Source organism: Oncorhynchus kisutch, unplaced genomic scaffold, assembly GCF_002021735.2.
Source record: "Oncorhynchus kisutch isolate 150728-3 unplaced genomic scaffold, Okis_V2 Okis06b-Okis10b_hom, whole genome shotgun sequence".
Taxonomy (NCBI): domain Eukaryota; kingdom Metazoa; phylum Chordata; class Actinopteri; order Salmoniformes; family Salmonidae; genus Oncorhynchus; species Oncorhynchus kisutch.
Genome location: NW_022261983.1, coordinates 13,413,228 through 13,437,793, shown reverse-complemented (window position 1 = coordinate 13,437,793; position 24,566 = coordinate 13,413,228). Strand labels below are relative to the sequence as shown.

Genomic DNA, 24,566 nt, shown 5'->3' with positions numbered 1-24,566 from the left:
GAATCAACTGTCTCGGTGACCAGGCTCCAAGGAGAAGCAGCAGATGGATTTAATCAGGCCATGAATCAACTGTCTCAGTGGCCAGGCTCCAAGGAGAAACAGCAGATGGATTTAATTAGGCCATGAATCAACTGTCTCAGTGACCAGGCTCCAAGGAGAAACAGCAGATGGATTTAATCAGGCCATGAATCAACGGTCTCAGTGGCCAGGCTCTGGGGAGAAGGAGCAGATCAGTCATCAGGCCATGAATCAACGGTCTCAGTGGCCAGGCTCCAAGGAGAAGCAGCAGATGGATTTAAATCAGGCCATGAATCAACTGTCTCAGTGACCAGGCTCCAAGGAGAAACAGCAGATGGATTTAATCAGGCCATGAATCAACGGTCTCAGTGACCAGGCTCCAAGGAGAAACAGCAGATGGATTTAATCAGGCCATGAATCAACGGTCTCAGTGACCAGGCTCCAAGGAGAAACAGCAGATGGATTTAATCAGGCCAGGATCCAATTATTACTTTCCAGAAAGCTCTTTCAGAAGTGTTTGATTTGAACAACATGTGTTATTTCCCCCCCAGTACAATTCAACATCGTTGTACGTCCTGGGTGGAGGGAGTTGACAGTTGATATTGAAAATGTCAGTCTTGTGTCCACTGTATGAGTTCTCATCCAGAACTGAACAGGTCACGCCATGGGTCTTAAAGTTTCTAAACCAAGTGATAACTCCCTCTATGCTGCTGGGAATTAAATGGACTTCTGAGAGAACTGGAAATATGGAACCCCTCCACTGTCTAACATTGACTTAATCCCAGCCACAATCTCATCTAATTGGGCCTCAAGAGAGACTAGGAGGACTTCTCTGGCCTGCATCCCATTGACAACCCAACTAGCCAAAATCTGACACTTTCCTTAACCCTAACCTAGGGAGGGTAATCAGTTTTCCCCGGACATTGACTCGGTAGGCTGGACTGCAGATGACAGAACTATAGACCGGTGCCACTGCCAGCTACAATACTGTGAGAAAGCAGACGGACTGTATACTGTGTCACGTGGTCCTGTATGCTTGCGAGGCAGAGGATTCCTAGTCAGAGCCCTGCAAAGGGACTGAGAAGGAGGCTATACTGCACAGTGACGCCTGTTACACCACCGAACAGAGCGTTGGTTCATGTCGACCCTGTTACACCACCGAACAGAGCGTTGGTTCATGTCGACCCTGTTACACCACCGAACAGAGCGTTGGTTCATGTCGATCCTGTTACACCACCGAACAGAGCGTTGGTTCATGTCGACCCTGTTACATCACCGAACAGAGCGTTGGTTCATGTCGATCCTGTTACACCACCGAACAGAGCGTTGGTTCATGTCGACCCTGTTACATCACCGAACAGAGCGTTGGTTCATGTCGACCCTGTTACACCACCGAACAGAGCGTTGGTTCATGTCGATCCTGTTACATCACCGAACAGAGCGTTGGTTCATGTCGACCCTGTTACATCACCGAACAGAGCGTTGGTTCATGTCGACCTTGTTACATCACCGAACAGAGCGTTGGTTCATGTCGACCCTGTTACATCACCGAACAGAGCGTTGGTTCATGTCGACCCTGTTACATCACCGAACAGAGCGTTGGTTCATGTCGACCCTGTTACATCACCGAACAGAGCGTTGGTTCATGTCGACCCTGTTACATCACCGAACAGAGCGTTGGTTCATGTCGACCCTGTTACATCACCGAACAGAGCGTTGGTTCATGTCGATCCTGTTACACCACCGAACAGAGCGTTGGTTCATGTCGATCCTGTTACACCACTGAACAGAGCGTTGGTTCATGTCGACCCTGTTATACCACCGAACAGAGCGTTGGTTCATGTCGACCCTGTTACACCACCGAACAGAGCGTTGGTTCATGTCGACCCTGTTACATCACCGAACAGAGCATGCTAATGTGAACGGAATGCACAGTAATGGGCAAGGCAGGCTAACCATCCCTTAACACCATCTCAGTGTTGAGTCAACATACACTCCAGAGCTTTTACTGTTTGACATTTACTTAGCCCCCGTAGCATGTAGTATTCTAGCTCCATAGCGTGTAGTCTTATAGCCCCCGTAGCATGTAGTATTCTAGCCCCTGTAGCGTGTAGTCTTCTAGCCCCCGTAGCGTGTATCTTCTAGCCCCGTAGCGTGTAGTCTTCTAGCCCCCGTAGCGTGTAGTTTTCTAGCCCCCGTAGTGTGTAGTCTTCAAGCCCCCGTAGCGTGTAGTCTTATAGCCCCATAGCGTGTAGTCTTCAAGCCCCGTAGCGTGTAGTCTTATAGCCCCATAGCGTGTAGTCTTCTAGCCCCCGTAGCGTATAGTCTTTAAGCCCCGTAGCGTGTAGTCTTCAAGCCCCGTAGCGTATAGTCTTCAAGCCCCGTAGCGTGTAGTCTTCAAGCCCCGTAGCGTGTAGTCTTCTAGCCTCCGTAGCGTGTAGTCTTCTAGCCTCCGTAGTGTGTAGTCTTCTAGCCCCCGTAGCGTGTAGTCTTCAAGCCCCCGTAGCGTGTAGTCTTCTAGCCCCATAGCGTGTAGTCTTCAAGCCCCCGTAGCGTGTAGTCTTCAAGCCCCGTAGCGTGTAGTCTTCAAGCCCCCGTAGCGTGTAGTCTTCAAGCCCTGTAGCGTGTAGTCTTCAAGCCCCGTAGCGTGTAGTCTTCAAGCCCCTGTAGCGTGTAGTCTTCAAGCCCCGTAGCGTGTAGTCTTCAAGCCCCTGTAGCATGGTCTTCAAGCCCCGTAGCGTGTAGTCTTCTAGCCCCCGTAGCGTGTAGTCTTATAGCCCCCGTAGCATGTAGTCTTCTAGCCCCGTAGCGTGGTCTTATAGCCCCGTAGCGTGTAATCTTATAGCCCCGTAGCGTGTAGTCTTATAGCCCCGTAGGGTGTAGTCTTATAGCCCCGTAGGGTGTAGTCTTATAGCCCCGTAGGGTGTAGTCTTCTAGCCCCGTAGGGTGTAGTCTTCTAGCCCCGTATAGTCATGCATTGCAGAAGCACCAAGCCAGACGTTTGATGTTCAGTCAGCCTTGTATAGTCCTGTACGGCAGAAGCACCAGGCCAGAAGTTTGACGTTCAGTCAGCCTTGTATAGTCCTGTACGGCAAGAAGCCCAGAGCCAGCTAGACCGAGGCAGAGCTGCAGGTTAAATATGTGGGATGGCAAATTATCAACACCATCTGACAGCAGAACTCTATATAGTGCACACTCATGCAAAACCATATCCAGACGACCCCCCCTCCCACACACACACACACACACACACACACACACACACACACACACAAATTGTCTAACAGCTGTGAATGTTGGCAGAAAAGGAACTAGAACCACAACATTCCGCATCAAGTTTGAAAATCATCTCTGAAGCTCTCTACATTTATTATAACAACAAGAGAAATTAAAGGGACTTGACTATCCAGGTAACTAGGTGTTGCAAGCTGTCCGTCACTGAAGTGTTGATCCAGTCCAGAGATGCCAGTGTTTGAAAGAGTTGGAGAACTATGAAATGACATCAGTGGGTAATGTAAAACAGAGAACATTAAAACGCAGCCAGACACCTAACCTTGTGGGAGACTTATACAGTCACTGAGTACGAGAGGGAAAGCTATTACCATATAGAACAGAGGGAGGCAGACATGAAATCATCTCTGTAACAAGCATATTTATGGACATATTGGTATTGATCACTATACAGGTAATCATTTATTCATCAGTCCATTCATTAGCCCAATGAAACATTCTTCCTGCTGTTGTCGTTTTGACAGTCAATGAAACAGGAAGTAGCCATCATCAATGTAAAATATGTCATCTACAATTCAAAAAAACATATGGACCATCAGCAGTGGCGTGAATAACAATAACCTCCACATTAAGTGGCACACTCCCATACAACCAACCCACTTATACACGTTAAGACCTGGTACAGCGGCCGTGGACGTCTGCAGAGTAGGCCTACATCATAACCACAGTGTAACAGCGCCCTCTAGCAGCCATTACCATAACTAAAGACATCAAGGTTCATTCTACAGAGGCTGTTCCAAGTTCAGATGGATTACTTAAATCGGTATCCCAAATGGCAGTCTATTTCCTCTATAGTGCACTGGGCTCTGGTCAAAAGTAGTGCACTACATAGGGAATAGGGCACTGGGCTCTGGTCAATATAGTATTCCACTATATCCAGAACCCCCCCTTCAGTCAGTCACTAGTCTGTATCCAGAACCCCCCCCTTCAGTCAGTCACTAGTCTGTATCCAGAACCCCCCCTTCAGTCAGTCACTAGTCTGTATCCAGAACCCCCCCTTCAGTCAGTCACTAGTCTGTATCCAGAACCCCCCCTTCAGTCAGTCACTAGTCTGTATCCAGAACCCCCCCTTCAGTCAGTCACTAGTCTGTATCCAGAACCCCCCCTTCAGTCAGTCACTAGTCTGTATCCAGAACCCCCCCATTCATTCAGTCACTAGTCTGTATCCATAACCCCCCTTTCAGTCAGTCACTAGTCTGTATCCAGAACCCCCCATTCAGTCAGTCACTAGTCTGTATCCAGAACCCCCCCTTCAGTCAGTCACTAGTCTGTATCCAGAACCCCCCCATTCATTCAGTCACTAGTCTGTATCCAGAACCCCCCATTCAGTCAGTCACTAGTCTGTATCCAGAACCCCCCATTCAGTCAGTCACTAGTCTGTATCCAGAACCCCCCATTCAGTCAGTCACTAGTCTGTATCCAGAACCCCCCATTCAGTCAGTCACTAGTCTGTATCCAGAACCCCTCCTTCAGTCAGTCACTAGTCTGTATCCAGAACCCCCCCCTTCAGTCAGTCACTAGTCTGTATCCAGAACCCCCCCATTCAGTCAGTCACTAGTCTGTATCCAGAACCCCCCATTCAGTCAGTCACTAGTCTGTATCCAGAACCCCCCCATTCAGTCAGTCACTAGTCTGTATCCAGAACCCCCCATTCAGTCAGTCACTAGTCTGTATCCAGAACCCCCCATTCAGTCAGTCACTAGTCTGTATCCAGAACCCCTCCTTCAGTCAGTCACTAGTCTGTATCCAGAACCCCTCCTTCAGTCAGTCACTAGTCTGTATCCAGAACCCCTCCTTCAGTCAGTCACTAGTCTGTATCCAGAACCCCCCATTCAGTCAGTCACTAGTCTGTATCCAGAACCCACCCATTCAGTCAGTCACTAGTCTGTATCCAGAACCCCCCCCTTCAGTCAGTCACTAGTCTGTATCCAGAACCCCCCATTCAGTCAGTCACTAGTCTGTATCCAGAACCCCTCCTTCAGTCAGTCACTAGTCTGTATCCAGAACCCCTCCTTCAGTCAGTCACTAGTCTGTATCCAGAAACCCTCCTTCAGTCAGTCACTAGTCTGTATCCAGAACCCACCCATTCAGTCAGTCACTAGTCTGTATCCAGAACCCACCCATTCAGTCAGTCACTAGTCTGTATCCAGAACCCCCCATTCAGTCAGTCACTAGTCTGTATCCAGAAGGTGGGGTTTAGGATGGGGGAGGTTGCAGGTGGATTAAAGTTTCCTGTTCACATAGAACAGAACAGGGAACAAAGGGAATGGGCGTGGCCTGGCAGTCCTGACACAGAGGTCACATTTCAGACTACTCAATAGGTGATCAGGTGGTGACCCCTGACCCCTCTCAGGTGACGATCCTGATGCCGCAGCAGGTTCTGAGCTGCTCCAGGAAGATGAACGTGAGGACCGTGTGAGGGATGAGACGGATCCCTGCTGGAACCAGACCCTAAAGAGGAGAGAGACCAGAAGTTTACCAGTCTGTATGGCAGGTGGAATTAAAGTGGTGTTTTTTCAAGCTGAGCATTGTGTTTAATGTAGAGACCAGCTCTCCTCCTAGAGAGCGACTGGGTGTTATAAGGGCTTTGTCTCCAGTCTTTGCTGTGACACTCCTGATTCAGGTCAGTCAATGTCATAAACCCCACCACAGACTGTACGATTGCAGCCGTTTCATACAAAAATGTTCAACGTCGTGGGCAAATTCTTCGGCGGTAAACGATTGTCGGATGTCTTGGCTCGTTCAGCGTGACAGGGTCTAGGTCTGCTGATTCAGTACCACTAGGTCTTGGCTCGTTCAGTGTGACAGGGTCTAGGTCTGCTGATTCAGTACCACTAGGTCTTGGCTCGTTCAGTGTGAGAGGGTCTAGGTCTGCTGATGATTCAGTACCACAAGGTCTTGGCTCGTTCAGCGTGACAGGGTCTAGGTCTGCTGATTCAGTACCACTAGGTCTTGGCTCGTTCAGCGTGACAGGGTCTAGGTCTGCTGATTCAGTACCACTAGGTCTTGGCTCATTCAGTGTGACAGGGTCTAGGTCTGCTGATTCAGTACCACTAGGTCTTGGCTCGTTCAGTATGACAGGGTCTAGGTCTGCTGATTCAGTACCACTAGGTCTTGGCTCGTTCAGCGTGACAGGGCCTAGGTCTGCTGATTCAGTACCACTACGTGCTGTCGTAGGCGCCGACAAAGTTCAAATCAAATCAAATTTTATTTGTCACATACACATGGTTAGCAGATGTTAATGCGAGTGTAGCGAAATGCTTGTGCTTCTAGTTCCGACAATGCAGTAATAACCAACAAGTAATCTAGCTAACAATTCCAAAACTACTACCATGCAGCTCATGGTTGATGGTTCAAAGTTATTTATCGTGCAGTGTGGCTGGTGTTACGAGCCAATCCCGGTGACTGACCAATAGGAACGCGGCCGGCACATGAGTAGGCCCACAACAATATGATTATTGTGAATAGTCAGATGAATATAATAGTTTGATTTAAACGTTTACATGCTTTGTATACTTTCAGTTTGTCCCGAACTCACTTCTCTCGAAGCTAACGCAAATAATCTACCAAAAAAACACCAATTCCTATGATTTACAGTGTTCAATAATGAGAACAATATTTATTGTAAACAAATGTTTCATTTTGTCGTTGTAACAAGCTTGGCAGCAACATTAAAATCTTTGTGGAAATCGGTTGCAGCTCAAGTCGACTACAAATCCCACAATGCAATGCTCTCTCTCTCTCTCTGGGCTGGCTAGGTAGCTAGCTATGTAGCTACACACACAATAATAACAAAGTCAATATCAGCACGTGAAGTCGCTAGTTCGCTGTAATATCGGCCGATTTAAAAAACGGACCACTTTGAAGTCAAGTCGTGGTGAAAATAGTTATTTTACCCACTGAGAGAAGACACCAAACTGACAGGAGTTTCCTGATTTGTATATTATCCCCTTTTACACTCCAGCTGGCAAGCAGAACCAGGTGTTCAATTAACAAAAACAACATCCTGCAGGAGGATGGCTCTCAAGGAGAAAGGGTTGAACACCGCTGGTTTAAGGCCATGTCAACTACGCTACTTTATTGTCAATGATATTAAACAACAGTTACCTTGTAGAAGGCATTGGGCCCCAGTTTAGCTGTATCTCTCACACAGTGTAGCAGGCCCTGGAACAGAAGAAACACAATCCAAGACAACAAAAGACGCTTCTTAATGCAGCTCATGGTTGATGGTTGAAAACAACCCATTCCTAACTCCCTCCATCCCTCATTTACCTTCCCTCCCTCCCAATACCGCCGGCCGTCATTTACCCTCCATCTCTCATTTACCCTCCGGCCCTCATTTGCCCTCATTTACCCTCTGGCCCTCATTTACCCTCTGGCCCTCATTTACCCTCCGGCCCTCATTTACCCCCGTCCCTCATTTACCCCCCGTCCCTCATTTGACCTCCGTCCCTCATTTGACCTTATTTGCCCTCCGGCCCTCATTTGCCCTCCGGCCCTCATTTGCCCTCCGGCCCTCATTTGCCCTCCGGCCCTCATTTGCCCTCCGGCCCTCATTTGCCCTCCGGCCCTCATTTGCCCTCCGGCCCTCATTTGCCCTCCGGCCCTCATTTGCCCTCCGGCCCTCATTTGCCCTCCGGCCCTCATTTGCCCTCCGGCCCTCATTTGCCCTCCGGCCCTCCCTCCCTGACCATCAACAACAGAACTGTCAGAGCAATGAGGAGCAGCAGCCTGACAGATAAAGCCTCCATGGACTTGACGACATCAGAACAGCAACACAGAGGCCACAGGTGGGGAAGGGTTAGATTTACTGAGGTAAAAAAAAAAAGAGTCATACCAGTTCACAGTGATATCCCTAAACAACATCTACACCGGCATTGTCCTCAGTCCTGGGGAGTCAGAACCCACCGTGAATACACATGTTAACTCTATCCCTGTAGCAACACCCCTGATTCAATGAATCATCTAGCCCTTAACTAGTTGTATCAGGGGTGGGACAGTGTTAGGCTACAGTCCTGCAAATACCTAGGACTGGAACTGACAAGCCTTGATCTACAGTACACACACACACTTACCACATATTCCCCTTTTGAGTTCATCAGCCTGGTCTTCAAGACATCCAGTGGTTGGCACAGGACAGTGGCACAGCCTCCCTACACAGAGAAGCAGAGGGCATTATACACCACTAACCCACGGCTCCTGTCTCCACACCACTAACCCACAGCCCCTGTGTCTCCACACCACTAACCCACAGCTCCTGTTTATCTACACCACTAACCCACAGCTCCTGTTTATCCACACCACTAACCCACAGCTCCTGTTTATCCACACCACTAACCCACAGCTCCTGTCTCTCCACACCACTAACCCACAGCTCCTGTTTATCCACACCACTAACCCACAGCTCCTGTTTATCCACACCACTAACCCACAGCTCCTGTTTATCCACACACCACTAACCCACAGCTCCAGTTTATCCACACCACTAACCCACAGCTCCAGTTTATCCACACCACTAACCCACAGCTCCAGTTTATCCACACCACTAACCCACAGCTCCAGTTTATCCACACCACTACCCCACAGCTCCAGTTTATCCACACCACTACCCCACAGCTCCAGTTTATCCACACCACTACCCCACAGCTCCAGTTTATCCACACCACTAACCCACTGCTCCAGTTTATCCACACCACTAACCCACAGCTCCAGTTTATCCACACCACTAACCCACAGCTCCAGTTTATCCACACCACTAACCCACAGCTCCTGTTTATCCACACCACTAACCCACAGCTCCTGTTTATCCACACCACTAACCCACAGCTCCTGTTTATCCACACACCACTAACCCACAGCTCCTGTTTATCCACACACCACTAACCCACAGCTCCTGTTTATCCACACACCACTAACCCACAGCTCCTGTTTATCCACACCACTAACCCACAGCTCCTGTTTATCCACACCACTAACCCACAGCTCCTGTCTCCACACCACTAACCCACAGCTCCTGTCTCCACACCACTAACCCACAGCCCCTGTCTCGTTGCCTTTCTAATGTGTAGACTGGACACTCACTGCGATGAGGCTGGCCAGGAAGTGAGTTAGAATGTTGTCTTGCATGGCTCCAGTCCCCAGAACCAGCTGCTTGGCCTGATCATAACAGGCCAGCTACAGAGAAATAAAATAGAAGTTATATCTAGTTGATACATTTTGGATGAAGACACACACGTTTACACCCCCCCCACAGACACAAACCCACCATAGGCCCTTACCTGTCCAACAGTGACCAGTGCTCCTCTAGAAGATGCCATTGTGGCTCCAGAGAACAGCTTCTTCATTCCCTCTATGGAGAAATACTGTGTCATGAGTGCAACTGCGTCCCTTCGAATCGTCCAGTGACTTCAACCTCGCCCTGATCCCAACGATCCATCATCAATCAACCCTTACTTACCCTCTTTCCATACCCGGAACAGTCCATCTAGTGCATGAGCATAACTGGAAGAGATGGAGAAAAACACCACTTATGAAGGTCAACATCTCTCCAAAGATGATCCTTAACAGTGTTATGTAGGTTATCATATTATTTTACTATACTTAACTCACATACTCACTTTCTCCTGAGTTCTAGTGGTACTTTAACGTCATTCTGCATTCTGGATCGGGGGGGAAATGTGGGGAGTATGAATGTTTTGCCCTGTACATTTGTTTACTGAGCTGAAAGGACGGGCAACTCCAGTCCTCTGGGGCCTGATTGGTGTCATATTTTGTCCCCAGCTAACACACCTGACTCCAATAATCAACTAGTCATGATCTTCAGTTTAGAACGCAATCAGTTTAATCAGCTGTGTTTGCTAAGGATGATGGGGAACAGTGTGAAACCACTCCAGTCTCCCTGAGGGCTGTTGTCCAGTCCTGATCTATTGAATGGTTGAGTAAAACAATACAGAGCCTTGTAAAAGTATTCACCACCCAGAGGTGTTGTTCCTATTTTGTTGAATTACAACCTGTAATGTAAATGGATTTTTATTTGGGTTTCATGTAAATGGACAAACACAAAATAGTCCAAATTGGTGAAGTGAAATTTAAAAAAGTACTTGTTTAAAAAAAAAAAAAGATCTGGTGCCACCAATTACCTTCAGAAGTCACACAATTAGTTACTTAAAGTCCACCTGTGTGCAATCTAAGTGTCACATGATCTGTCACATGATCTCAGTATATATACCCCTGTTCTGAAAGGCCCCAGAGTCTGTAACACCACTAAACAAGGCACACCACTAAGCAAGCGGCACCATGAAGACCAAGGAGCTCTCCAAACAGGTCAGGGACAACGTTGTGGAGAAGTACAGATCAAGGTTGGGTTAGAAAAAAATATCTGAAAATTGGAACATATTATTATTAACAAATGGAAAGAATATGGCACCACAACAAACCTACCAAAACTCACGGACCAGGCAAGGAGGGCTTTAATCAGAGGGGCAACAAAGAGACCAAAGATAACCCTGAAGGAGCTGCAAACGTCCACAGCGGAGATTGGAGTATCTGTCCATAGCACCACTAAGCCGTACACTCCACACAGCTGGGCTTTACGGAAGAGTGGCCAGAAAAAAGCCATTGCTTAAAATAAAAAATAAGCAAACATATGGTGTTCCCCAAAGGGCATGTGGGAGACTCCCCAAACATATGGTGTTCGCCAAAGGGCATGTGGGAGACTCCCCAAACATATGGTGTTCCCCAAAGGGCATGTGGGAGACTCCCCAAACATATGGTGTTCACCAAAGGGCATGTGGGAGACTCCCCAAACATATGGTGTTCCCCAAAGGGCATGTGGGAGACTCCCCAAACATATGGTGTTCGCCAAAGGGCATGTGGGAGACTCCCCAAACATATGGTGTTCGCCAAAGGGCATGTGGGAGACTCCCCAAACATTTGGTGTTCGCCAAAGGGCATGTGGGAGACTCCCCAAACTTATGGTGTTCGCCAAAGGGCATGTGGGAGACTCCCCAAACATATGGTGTTCGCCAAAGGGCATGTGGGAGACTCCCCAAACATATGGTGTTCGCCAAAGGGCATGTGGGAGACTCCCCAAACATATGGTGTTCGCCAAAGGGCATGTGGGAGACTCCCCAAACATATGGTGTTCGCCAAAGGGCATGTGGGAGACTCCCCAAACATATGGTGTTCCCCAAAGGGCATGTGGGAGACTCCCCAAACATGTGGTGTTCGCCAAAGGGCATGTGGGAGACTCCCCAAACATTTGGTGTTCGCCAAAGGGCATGGGGGAGACTCCCCAAACATTTGGTGTTCGCCAAAGGGCATGTGGGAGACTCCCCAAACATTTGGTGTTCGCCAAAGGGCATGTGGGAGACTCCCCAAACATTTGGTGTTCGCCAAAGGGCATGTGGGAGACTCCCCAAACATTTGGTGTTCGCCAAAGGGCATGTGGGAGACTCCCCAAACATATGGTGTTCGCCAAAGGGCATGTGGGAGACTCCCCAAACATATGGTGTTCGCCAAAGGGCATGTGGGAGACTCCCCAAACATATGGTGTTCGCCAAAGGGCATGTGGGAGACTCCCCAAACATATGGTGTTCGCCAAAGGGCATGTGGGAGACTCCCCAAACATATGGTGTTCGCCAAAGGGCATGTGGGAGACTCCCCAAACATATGGTGTTCGCCAAAGGGCATGTGGGAGACTCCCCAAACATATGGTGTTCGCCAAAGGGCATGTGGGAGACTCCCCAAACATATGGTGTTCGCCAAAGGGCATGTGGGAGACTCCCCAAACATATGGTGTTCGCCAAAGGGCATGTGGGAGACTCCCCAAACATATGGTGTTCGCCAAAGGGCATGTGGGAGACTCCCCAAATATATGGTGTTCGCCAAAGGGCATGTGGGAGACTCCCCAAACATATGGTGTTCACCAAAGGGCATGTGGGAGACTCCCCAAATATATGGTGTTCCCCAAAGGGCATGTGGGAGACTCCCCAAACATATGGTGTTCCCCAAAGGGCATGTGGGAGACTCCCCAAACATATGGTGTTCCCCAAAGGGCATGTGGGAGACTCCCCAAATATATGGTGTTCGCCAAAGGGCATGTGGGAGACTCCCCAAATATATGGTGTTCGCCAAAGGGCATGTGGGAGACTCCCCAAACATATGGTGTTCGCCAAAGGGCATGTGGGAGACTCCCCAAACATATGGTGTTCGCCAAAGGGCATGTGGGAGACTCCCCAAACACATGGAAGAAGGTACTCTGGATAGATGAGACTAAAATTTAGATTTTTGGCCATCAAGGAAAACGCTAAGTCTGGCGCAAACCCCCCATCACCCCAGGAACATCATCCCCACAGTGAAGCATGGTGGTGGCAGGATCATGCTGTGGGTATGTTTTTCCATCGGCAGGGACTGGGAAACTGGTCAGAATTGAATGACAGGTAAATTCTTGAGGGAAACCTGTTTCAGTCTTCAAGAGATTTGAGACTGGGACAGAGGTTCACCTTCCAGCAGGCCAATGACCCTAAGCATACTGCTAAAGCAACACTCAAGTGGTTTAAGGGGAAACATTTAGATGTCTTGGAATGGCCGAGTCTGTGGTATGACTTAAAGATTTCTGTACACCAGCGGAACCCATCCAACTTGAAGGAGCTGGAGCAGTTTTGCCTTGAAGAATGAGCAAAACTCCCAGTGGCTAGATGTGCCAAGCTTATAGAAACATACCCCAAGAGACTTGCAGCTGTAATTGCTGCAACACGTGGCTCTACAAAGTATTGACTTTGGGGGGTGAATAGTTATACAACACGTGGCTCTACAAAGTATTGCCTTTGGGGGGGTGAATAGTTATACAACACGTGGCTCTACAAAGTATTGACTTTGGGGGGTGAATAGTTATACAACACGTGGCTCTACAAAGTATTGCCTTTGGGGGGGTGAATAGTTATGCTCAAATTCTGTTTTTTGTCTTATTTCTTGTTTCACAAAAAATATTATGAATCTTCAAAGTGGTAGGTGTGTTGTGTAAATCAAATGATACAACCTCCAAAAAAATATATTTTAATTGCAGGTTGTAAGGCAACAAAATAGGAAAAATGCCAAGGGGGGGAGGGGGGGGTGAATACTTTCACAAGTCACTGTATACTGCATGTCATCACCGACATCTAGTGGACATTATCAACCATGGACAACTGCAATACAATTCTTAAAATATACAATTCAGTCATCTTATTTCTAGATTTGACTCACCTGACATTAACCATGTCTGCTGGGGTCCCAATGAATCCCCCGGCAAATCCTACAGACAGACAGAGACAGACATTAACCATACTGCTGGGGTCCCAATGAATCCCCCGGCAAATCCTACAGACAGACATTAACCATGTCTGCTGGGGTCCCAATGAATCCCCCGGCAAATCCTACAGACAGACAGAGACAGACATTAACCATACTGCTGGGGTCCCAATGAATCCCCCGGCAAATCCTACAGACAGACATTAACCATGTCTGCTGGGGTCCCAATGAATCCCCCGGCAAATCCTACAGACAGACAGAGACAGACATGAACCATGTCTGCTGGGGTCCCAATGAATCCCCCGGCAAATCCTACAGACAGACAGACAGACATGAACCATGTCTGCTGGGGTCCCAATGAATCCCCCGGCAAATCCTACAGACAGACAGACAGACAGACATTAACCATGTCTGCTGGGGTCCCAATGAATCCCCCGGCAAATCCTACAGACAGACAGACAGACATTAACCATGTCTGCTGGGGTCCCAATGAATCCCCCAGCAAATCCTACAGACAGGCAGAGACGGACATTAACCAGATCTGCTGGGGTCCCAATGAATCCCCCGGCAAATCGTACAGACAGACATTAACCATGTCTGCTGGGGTCCCAATGAATCCCCCGGCAAATCCTACAGACAGACAGAGACAGACATTAACCATGTCTGCTGGGGTCCCAATGAATCCCCCGGCAAATCCTACAGACAGACAGATACAGACATTAACCATGTCTGCTGGGGTCCCAATGAATCCCCCGGCAAATCCTACAGACAGACAGACAGATATGAACCATGTCTGCTGGGGTCCCAATGAATCCCCCGGCAAATCCTACAGACAGACAGACAGATATGAACCATACTGCTGGGGTCACTATAAATCCACAGACAAAGGTGAGAGACTTATACACAGTATTGTGCTGACCTGTACAGTGGGGAGGACAGGCTCGCTGTAATGGCTGGAGCGGAATTAGTGGAATGATATCAAACCGTTTTCCAGGTGTTTGATGCCATTCCATTTACTCCGTTCCAGACTTTATTATGAGTCAACCTCCCCTCAGCAGCCTCCTGTGATACGTTCCATCCAGCACGGTTCCAGCAACTATAGTGGATGTGTAATCTTGGCCCAGTTCGGTAGTGTGAAAAGGTGTACGACAGAGCATTACAGAACTAATCATGGTGTCATTAGAGCCAGCTGGGTTTAGGTCTGTGTAGCAACAGATAACCCTGTGGTTAAAACACAGTGTGAAGACAGTGTGTACCTCCAACCAACCCCAGAAGGACCTTCTGGTAGAAGGGCATGGGACCATGGGTCCTGTCCTTCATCTGATCACTCACTGTCTCATAGATGGCGAAGCGGGACAGAGAATACGTCATCTGGGGGGAGGGACAGAAATAATATTTTATTAATTCACCTTTATTTAACCAGGTAGGCTAGTTGAGAACAAGTTCTCATTTACAACTGCGACCTGGGCAAGATAGAGCAAAGCAGTCCGACACAAACAACAACACAGATTTACACATGGAATAAACAAACGTACAGTCAATAACACAATAGAAAAAGTCTATATAAAGGGTGTGCAAATGGCATAAGGAGTTAAGGCAATAAATAGGCCACAGTAAGGAAGTAAATAGAATTTAACAAATTAACACTGGAGTGATAGATGTGCAGATAATGATGTGGAAGTAGAAATACTGGTGTGCAAAATAGCAAAAAAAGTAAATGAAACCCATATGGGGATGTAGTAGGCAGTTGGATGGTCTATTTACAGATGGGCTGTGTACAGCTGCAGCGATCAGTAAGCTGCTCAGATAGCTGATGCTTAAAGTTAGTGAGGGAGATAGAAGTCTCCAACTTCAGGGATTTTTGCAATTCGTTCCAGTCATTGGCAGCAGAGAACTGGAAGGAAAGGCGGCCAAAGCAGGTGTTGGCTTTGGGGATGACCAGTGAGATATACCTGCTGGAGCGCGTGCTACGGGTGGGTGTTGTTATTGGAGCTGAGATAAGGCAGAGCTTTACCTAGCAAAGACTTATAGATGACCTGGAGCCAGTGGGTCTGGCGACGAATATGTAGTGAGGGCCAGCCGACGAGAGCATACAGGTCGCAGTGGTTGGTAATATATGGGGCTTTGGTGACCAAACGGATGGCACTGTGATAGACTACTCAGCAAATTGGATGTAGAGTGTTGGAGTCTATTTTGTAAATGACATCGCCGAAGTCAAGGATCGGTAGGATAGTCAATTTTACGAGGGTATGTTTGGCAGCATGAGTGAAGGAGGCTTTGTTGCGAAGCCGATTCTAGATTTAATTTTGGATTGGAGATGGTTAATATGAGTCTGGAAGGAGCGGTTAGTCTAACCAGACACCTAGGCATTTGTAGTTGTCCACATATTCTAAGTCAGAACCGTCCAGAGTAGTGATGCTAGTCGGGCAGGCGGGTGCGGGCAGCGATCGGTTGGAAAGCATGCATTTAGTTTTACTAGCGTTTAAGAGCAGTTGGAGGCCACGGAAGGAGTGCTGTATGGCATTGAAGCTCGTTTGGAGGTTTGTTAACACAGTGTACAAAGAAGGGCCAGATGTATTCAGAATGGTGTCGCCTGCATAGAAGTGGATCAAGGAATCACCCACAGCAAGAGCGACATCGTTGATATATACAGAGAAAAGAGTCGGCCCGAAAATTTAACCCTGTGGTACCCCCATAGAGACTGCCAGAGGTCCAGACAACAGGCCCTCCGATTTGACACACTGCACTCTCTCTGAGAAGTAGTTGGTGAACCAGGCGAGGCAGTCATTTGAGAAACCAAGGCTGTTGAGTCTGCCGATAAGAATACGGTGATTGACAGAGTCAAAAACCTTGGCCAGGTTGATGAACACGGCGGCACAGTACTGTCTTTTATCGATGGCGGTTATGATATCATTTATTACGTTGAGTGTGGCTGAGGTGCACCCGTGACCAGCTCGGAAACCGGATTGCACAGCGGAGAAGGTACGGTGGGATTCGAAATGGTCAGTGATCTGTTTGTTGACTTGGCGTTTGAAGACTTTAAAAAGGCAGGGCAGGATCGATATAGGTCTGTAACAGTTTGGGTCTAGAGTGTCACCCCCTTTGAAGAGGGGGTTGACCGCGACAGCTTTCCAATCTTTAGAGATCTCGGGTGATACGAAAGAGAGGTTGAACAGACTGGTAATAGGGGATGTAACAATGGCGGCGGATCATTTTAGAAAGAAGGTCAAGATTGTCTAGATTTGTACAGGTCCAGGTTTTGCAGCTCTTTCAGAACATCTGCTATCTGGATTTGGGTGAAGGAGAAGCTGGGGAGGCTTGGGCAAGTAGCTACGGGGGTGCGGAGCTATTGGCCGGGGTAGCCAGGAGGAAAGCACAGCCAGACATAGAGAAATGCTTATTGAAATTCCCGATTATCGTGGATTTATCGGTGGTGACAGTGTTTCCTAGCCTCAGTGCAGTGGGCAGCTGGGAGGAGGAGGTGCTCTTATTCTCCATGGACTTTCCAGTGTCCCAAAACTTTTTGGAGTTAGAGCTACAGGATGCAAATCTGTGTTTGAAAAAGCTAGCCTTTGCTTTCCTAACTGACTGCGTGTATTGGTTCCTGACTTCCCTGAAAAGTTGCAGATCACGGGGACTATTTGATGGTAGTGACACTGACTATTGATCATAGAGACATTAGAACATACAGAATGAGACAAGAAGTGTATTTAACATAACACTCTTGGAGGCGATGGCGGTGTGCGTATCTACCCACCTGTCTGCAGAGGGAGGCGCTGAGGCCACTGTACAGAGCCAGAACACCTTCTCTCTGCACCACACTCATGGTCATTCCCACCATCCTCATCCTCACCTCGTGCTGTGTCTGGAGGTGCACCTGGAGGAGAACAGATATCCAAAAACCAGGAAGAGACACAGTAGAGAGAGGAGTCAATGTCAACCAGGAAGTGACACAGTAGAGAGAGGAGTCAATGTCAACCAGGAAGTGACACAGTAGAGAGAGGAGTCAATGTCAACCAGGAAGAGACACAGTAGAGAGAGGAGTCAATGTCAACCAGGAAGTGACACAGTAGAGAGAGGAGTCAATGTCAACCAGGAAGTGACACCGTAGAGAGAGGAGTCAATGTCAACCAGGAAGTGACACCGTAGAGAGAGGAGTCAATGTCAACCAGGAAGTGACACAGTAGAGAGAGGAGTCAATGTCAACCAGGAAGTGACACCGTAGAGAGAGGAGTCAATGTCAACCAGGAAGTGACACAGTAGAGAGAGGAGTCAATGTCAACCAGGAAGTGACACAGTAGAGAGAGGAGTCAATGTCAACCAGGAAGTGACACAGTAGAGAGAGGAGTCAATGTCAACCAGGAAGTGACACAGTAGAGAGAGGAGTCAATGTCAACCAGGAAGTGACACAGTAGAGAGAGGAGTCAATGTCAACCAGGAAGTGACACAGTAGAGAGAGGAGTCAATGTCAACCAGGAAGTGACACAGTAGAGAGGAGTCAATGTCAACCAGGAAGTGACACAGTAGAGAGAGGAGTCAATGTCAACCAGGAAGTGACACAGTAGAGAGAGGAGTCAATGTCAACCAGGAAGTGACACAGTAGAGAGAGGAGTCAATGTAAGGTTTTAGTATTACTGTTTAAAAATGAATAAATAGCTACATTGTGATGTTGATAATGCATCAACTGGAAGTCAAAGTTCACACAGAACAACAACAGTCAAAGACCAAGGTCTAAATGTTTACATGACAACCGGTGGACGTGATGATGTCAGAGTCCCAACTCCCACTTTCTCCACTACCGAGATAAGGAACCATCAAGAAGACTCAACACAAATATTACAACCAGTAAAGTGAACTGTATAATTCACGAGTATTAAATATTGGGCTAGTAGGAGAGCCGATGAAGTGAACTATTAGGCCTAATTCCTCGAAACGTCATACCATTGGTACAATTCAGCCCATTTGTTATTTACGGAAGTCCTGAAGGCCAAGGAAGAAGAAAAGAAATGTAGAGACTTAGTATCTAGTCTGAACGACTTAGTATCTAGTCTGAACGACTTAGTATCTAGTCTGAACGACTTAGTATCTAGTCTGAACGACTTAGTATCTAGTCTGAACGACTTAGTATCTAGTCTGAACGACTTAGTATCTAGTCTGAACGACTTAGTATCTAGTCTGAACGACTTAGTATCTAGTCTGAACGACTTAGTATCTAGTCTGAACGACTTAGTATCTAGTCTGAACGACTTAGTATCTAGTCTGAACGACTTAGTATCTAGTCTGAACGACTTAGTATCTAGTCTGAACGACTTAGTATCTAGTCTGAACGACTTAGTATCTAGTCTGAACGACTTAGTATCTAGTCTGAACGACTTAGTATCTAGTCTGAACGACTTAGTATCTAGTCTGAACGACTTAGTATCTAGTCTGAACGACTTAGTATCTAGTCTGAACGACTTAGTATCTCACCCGAACAACTTAGTATCTAGTTTGAACGACTTAGTAAAAAAATATATATAACTAAGTCGTTCAAACCTGCTTCTAAGTCATTTAAATGAGATACTGAGTCAATTGAACCACATACTATTTTGTTCAAATGACTTAATTTGTTATTTTGTCTAATTAGGCCTCATTTGTTATGCAGTGCCAGTTGTCAGTTGTGCTCGTCAGACAGTTGTTGCAGCCATTCATTTACTGATTCCATCCATTCATATGATGATTTATCGACAGTTATTTGATAGCCAATTATTTGATAGCCTAAAGCAGGGCTGCTTTTGGATGCCAGAACATGTAATTGAGCCAACAAAAATCTCACGATTTTACAAATTTTACTTCAGATTGATGTTTACTGACGTTGCTCCAAACGATATGCTTTCGACATCTGGAGGTTGTTCCTAGTGCTCAGCATAGGAGGTTGTGTGTTCAATCCCAGTGGTATATATATATATATATATATATATATATATATATTTAAATATATATCATGTTTTAACCCTATCCAAAACCTTAAATTAACCATTTAGAATGAATGAAGAATGATGCTGAGCAGGAGGAGCAACCCAGGCTGTCAAAAAAACACTTCCTAATGTGATGTTTGGAGAAACGTGGATAAGCGTCAGAATCTGAAGTAGTAAAACTGATAGCTCGTTGGTCCACTTACATGCTCTGGCATTCAAACGCAGCTTTATCAAAAACAGTCAATGAATAATAATATCATTCACCTGTATTTACCCATCCCAAAAAAATGAATATGCTTTTTAGCAGCTAAATGTGGCTAACTTAAAGAACTACAAATAACATGATGATCTGGACCAGACTGACGAATCGAGACAAAGGTAAGAATCTCTGGATTAACTGTCTATTGTTAGCAAAATGTTGCAATGAATAAATTGGCTACATTTCTTTAAATGGACAATTATGTGAACTGTCTTGTGCAAGTTTTAAATTGATACAAAACCTGTTAGCAAATGTGTCAGCTAGAGATGACATGCAGAAACTTGTAGGGATTAGTAGTCTTGCATGAAGTCTACTTTGATGCTAATTAGCATGTTCAAATCTGAGAGTAAATATAGGCGAATATATTGACAAAAGTCACCTTGTCTGAGAGAGAGGTTTACATGGTTATCATAACTTTACGCCAGGGTAAACCTACACGAAACACAGCACTTATTTTAAGTGATTCTAAAATCCCCCGTGGGAAAAAATTCATGGTGGAAAAACTATTTTTGATGTGTATTATGACGCCTCCACTGTGGGGCTCTATAAATGCAGATATTGACTCCGCAAATCAAGCATACTTTAGTGGCAAAGTCAATTGCGCGCTGGGCTTTCGGACAGAATCACTCATTGCATGTTTCATTACAATATCTTACCTTGATCACATCCCCTCTACATATCTTACCTTGATCACATCCCCTCTACATATCTTACCTTGATCAGATCTAAGGGGTGTGTAATACAGGCGGCAGCACTTGAGGAAAGTCCACCGAAATACCATCGCGACCGGCGTTTCTCCGACATGTTTCCAAGTGTCCTGTTGGTTAATCAAACCAGAGACACCTTGTCTGGGCCGTCTTGTGTTAGCCTATCCAGTGACACCTGTTTGGACTCACACTACCTTGTTTCAACTCCCTAGATAGAGAATTATTGGCATGTGTCAGATAATGTCCAAAACTGGTGACTGGCGGAAAATGTTTCCCGGTTCTTGCACCCTTCTTTCCGCGGCATTTCATACAAAACGCATGGCAAAACGTTGCCAATATTGTATATGAAGACTGCTAGCCTGGTTGACGCAACTCACGAGTTTGGTGTTAGCAGGCTGCACCAAAGTCTTTTAAACTAGTATGGACCTACTATGTGACGAACATACATCTAGACCAATGAGGCGATTCGATTAATCTGGCCCGGGTAAACGTGTTTTCCACCGGGAGAAAGTTGATTGCAATTCCTTTTGGAACCTGGCTGAGCCAGTTGCCCTGTTCAAAGCCCACGACTAAATCGGCTCAAAACAAAAAGTGACCTATTTAGCACGTGGAGTTAACAGTATTTGCACATGCAAAAGTGATTGCTTTTGAAAAAACGCTTCATCTGCCTTCCTAAAATTAGAACATATATTTAATGGAAAAGGGATGCATGTTTCTAGATGATGCAAAATGCTGCATTGTGGACATGCTCGAGCTGTGCAGATTATTGCCATAGACCGGTGCCCCGCGGCTCAGCATAATCGAATCCGCCCGGTATCTCGTTTCGCAACAGCTGTGTTGAAGTAGCCATTCAAAAGCCTCCCTAGTTACACAACTACTCCTCTAAGAACCAAACATCTGATTTTCTTTCTATATCTGATCTTTTTTTACTGACTGTCCACACTCCGTTTTACATCTGACCCATATCAGATGTGCGCATTTTCACTGACGTGTAGCCTCTGACGTAACAAACAGACGCCATGCTCATTTCAAGTCACCAAATGTCGGGGTGGTTGTCATGATAATGGCAGGTCGTGAAAGAAAAACAGATCAATAGAATCTGATCTGAGCATCCAGACAGAGATCACATATGGAGGATAGGGTTTGTATCAGGGTTGAGATCCACTTAGGCTGTGTTCAAACAGGCAGCTCAATTCTGAATCTTTTTTTCCCACTAATTAGTCAAAACAAAAAACAGTACTAAATCTTTCTCCCCAATTTCGTGAAAACGCTGCAACTCCCCAACGGACTCGGGAGAGAAGGCCAAGTTATCCGTCCTCCAAAACATGTGTAATCTTTATTTAAACTAGACAGTTAAGAACAAATTCTTATTTACAATGACAGCCTACACCGGCCAAACCCGGATGACCCAGTGCCGATTGTGTGGGATTCCCAATCACGGCCGGTTGTGATACAGCCTGGGTTTCGAACCAGGGTGTCCGTAGTGACGCCTCTAGCACTGAGATGCAGTGCCTTAGACCGCTGTGCCACTTGAGAGACCCGCCAAACTGCGCTTCTTAACACCCACTTACTTAACCTGGAAGCCAGCTGCACTAATGTGTTGGAGGAATCATGTACAACTGACGATCGAAGTCAGCCTGCAGACGCCCGGCCCGCCACAAGGAGTCGCTAGAGCACGATGAGCCAAGTAAAGCCCCCCGGCCAAACCCTCCCCAAACCCGGACGAAGCTGGGCCAAACTCTCCCCTAACCCGGACGACGTTGGCCAAACTCCCCTAACCCGGACGACACTGGGCCAATTGTGTGCCGGCCTATAGGACTCCTGGTCACAGCCAATAATGACACAGTCTGGGATTGAATCCCAGGCTGTAGTGATGCCTCAACAGACCGCTGCACCACTCGGGAAGCCGACTAATTGGTCTTTTGCCAAATCACATCAGATCTTTTTCAGAGCTTATCTGATTAGTCAGAATTTGGTCTGCTTGTGTAAACGCAGGTATAAATCGGAAGTCAAAAGATGAGATTCAATGTGTTTTGTTGCTGTTTACACATTAAGGTAAAGACCAGATATGTATCAGATATGCAAATAACTGTCAAACGATCAGAATTGGGCTGCCTGTGTAATAGCAGTCTAATTTGCCTTGTCAGCTGGTGTTCAAGTGGGTGTGCTCTTTTTAGAAACTAGCGTGCACTGGAAACATGATTCGACGTCGGCACGTAGTCTTTCCACAACTTTGATATACAGCATGGGCCCAGCCTACACTGCCAAAACAACCAGGAAAATAGGCTTTTGTTTTGTGCCAATCTTCCCAGCATGGAAAACAACTGCACGTCACTGAACGTGTTGTGCCTCATGATGGCCACTGACCAGTTCTGATCCAACTCAGTAGACAAGGTTATACGAGTATCTGGAGGTTTTCTCAACTACTCTGTAATAAATATTCCTCTGTACAAATACTTGTTAGAATAGACACTAGATCAGAATGTTCTTTACTGTGCAGGAGGATCCATCTGCTGGTCAAACATTACCCATGTGTCTTGAGGATGGGAGAGAATTCTACTTGGCTCTACCATCTCGTGCCAAGACTGGACGCAGCTGGTTCCACCCTGAGTGGAAGTGTGGCCTACGTGACTGATGTAAAAATAGTAGCCAAGACCCCTCCCTGCTTACTGTAGTGTTGTGGAACACAGCTGACCTCTACATAGCTGTAGATGACCTACGGTACTGGGCTCTGACCTGTAAGAGGGCTTCAATAGAACCTAAACCTAGGAACCAATTTTGGTTTCCGGTCAGACTGGCAGACAGTGGACCCAAAGATGTCGAGGGTTTAGAAAAACATTCAGAACCTGGCTTGACAGAGGTCAAATGGACAAAGGTTTTCCACAAACAACAACAACGTAATTTCTCATGTTATTACACAGCTATGATTATATTGTGTTGAGATATAACACAAGTGCAACATGCCATGGATCCGTGTTGAACTGGGCCTGGAGCCCATCTGATTAAGACCAGCATGGTTTTCATAAGCAGTCAGAGGTATGTGTGGTAACAGGGCAGCAGACAGAGAAGATACACAGAAACACAGGGTGCAAGAAATAGTAACGAGACACCCACTCCTTCTCTCCCTCCACTGGCTGTCTGACACCCACTCCTTCTCTCCCTCCTGACTGTCTGACACCCACTCCTTCTCTCCCTCCACTGACTGTCTGACACCCACTCCTTCTCTCCCTCCACTGACTGTCTGAAACCCACTCCTTCTCTCCCTCCACTGACTGTCTGACACCCACTCCTTCTCTCCCTCCACTGGCTGTCTGAAACCCACTCCTTCTCTCCCTCCAGACTGTCTGACACCCACCCCTTCTCTCCCTCCACTGACTGTCTGACACTCACTCCTCTCCCTCCACTGGCTGTCTGACACCCACTCCTTCTCTCCCTCCTGACTGTCTGACACCCACTCCTTCTCTCCCTCCACTGACTTTCTGACACCCACTCCTTCTCTCCCTCCACTGACTGTCTGAAACCCACTCCTTCTCTCCCTCCACTGACTGTCTGACACCCACTCCTTCTCTCCCTCCTGACTGTCTGACACTCACTCCTTCTCTCCCTCCACTGACTGTCTGAAACCCACTCCTTCTCTCCCTCCACTGACTGTCTGACACCCACTCCTTCTCTCCCTCCACTGACTGTCTGACACCCACTCCTTCTCTCCCTCCTGACTGTCTGACACCCACTCCTTCTCTCCCTCCTGTCTGACACCCACTCCTTCTCTCCCTCCACTGACTGTCTGACACCCACTCCTTCTCTCCCTCCACTGACTGTCACTGCATGAAGAGCAGTGACCTCCACCTCCTCCTAGCCTGGGAGGGCTGGTCTAAAGAAACACATGAAGAAAATGTATTTCAGAGGAACAGAATATGAGTCCTGTGTTCCATACCACAGGCTGTAGGCCTGTTCATTTATCTGATAGGATAGGCTTATAAGGCCCATGTCATTTTATATTATACCATTTTATAGTAAAAAATAATATTTCTGAATATTTTTTAA

The 24,566-nt window shown here is 47.0% G+C and overlaps 1 protein-coding gene across 2 annotated transcripts; it reads right to left on the bottom strand.

Moving 5' to 3' along the window:
- Window positions 1–3,650: 3,650 nt before the first annotated feature.
- LOC109885399 (mitochondrial dicarboxylate carrier-like) lies at window positions 3,651–21,090 on the bottom strand. Of its 2 annotated transcripts, XR_004206861.1 has the most exons (12): window positions 20,530–21,090; window positions 17,357–17,476; window positions 14,856–14,970; window positions 13,555–13,603; window positions 9,927–9,968; window positions 9,767–9,810; window positions 9,588–9,658; window positions 9,391–9,483; window positions 8,385–8,462; window positions 8,147–8,198; window positions 7,417–7,473; window positions 5,701–5,760 (listed from the first exon to the last, which is right to left on the bottom strand). XR_004206861.1 is itself a non-coding variant. In XM_031814423.1 (11 exons), exons 1-11 carry the CDS (start codon window positions 20,617–20,619, stop codon window positions 5,659–5,661), a joined length of 861 nt encoding a protein of 286 aa, XP_031670283.1. In that variant the 5' UTR covers window positions 20,620–21,085; the 3' UTR covers window positions 3,651–5,658. The 2 variants fall into 2 exon arrangements, 1 of the variants encoding a protein (XP_031670283.1); XM_031814423.1 differs by lacking the exon at window positions 8,147–8,198 and having other exon boundaries at window positions 3,651–5,760; window positions 20,530–21,085.
- Window positions 21,091–24,566: the final 3,476 nt, after the last annotated feature.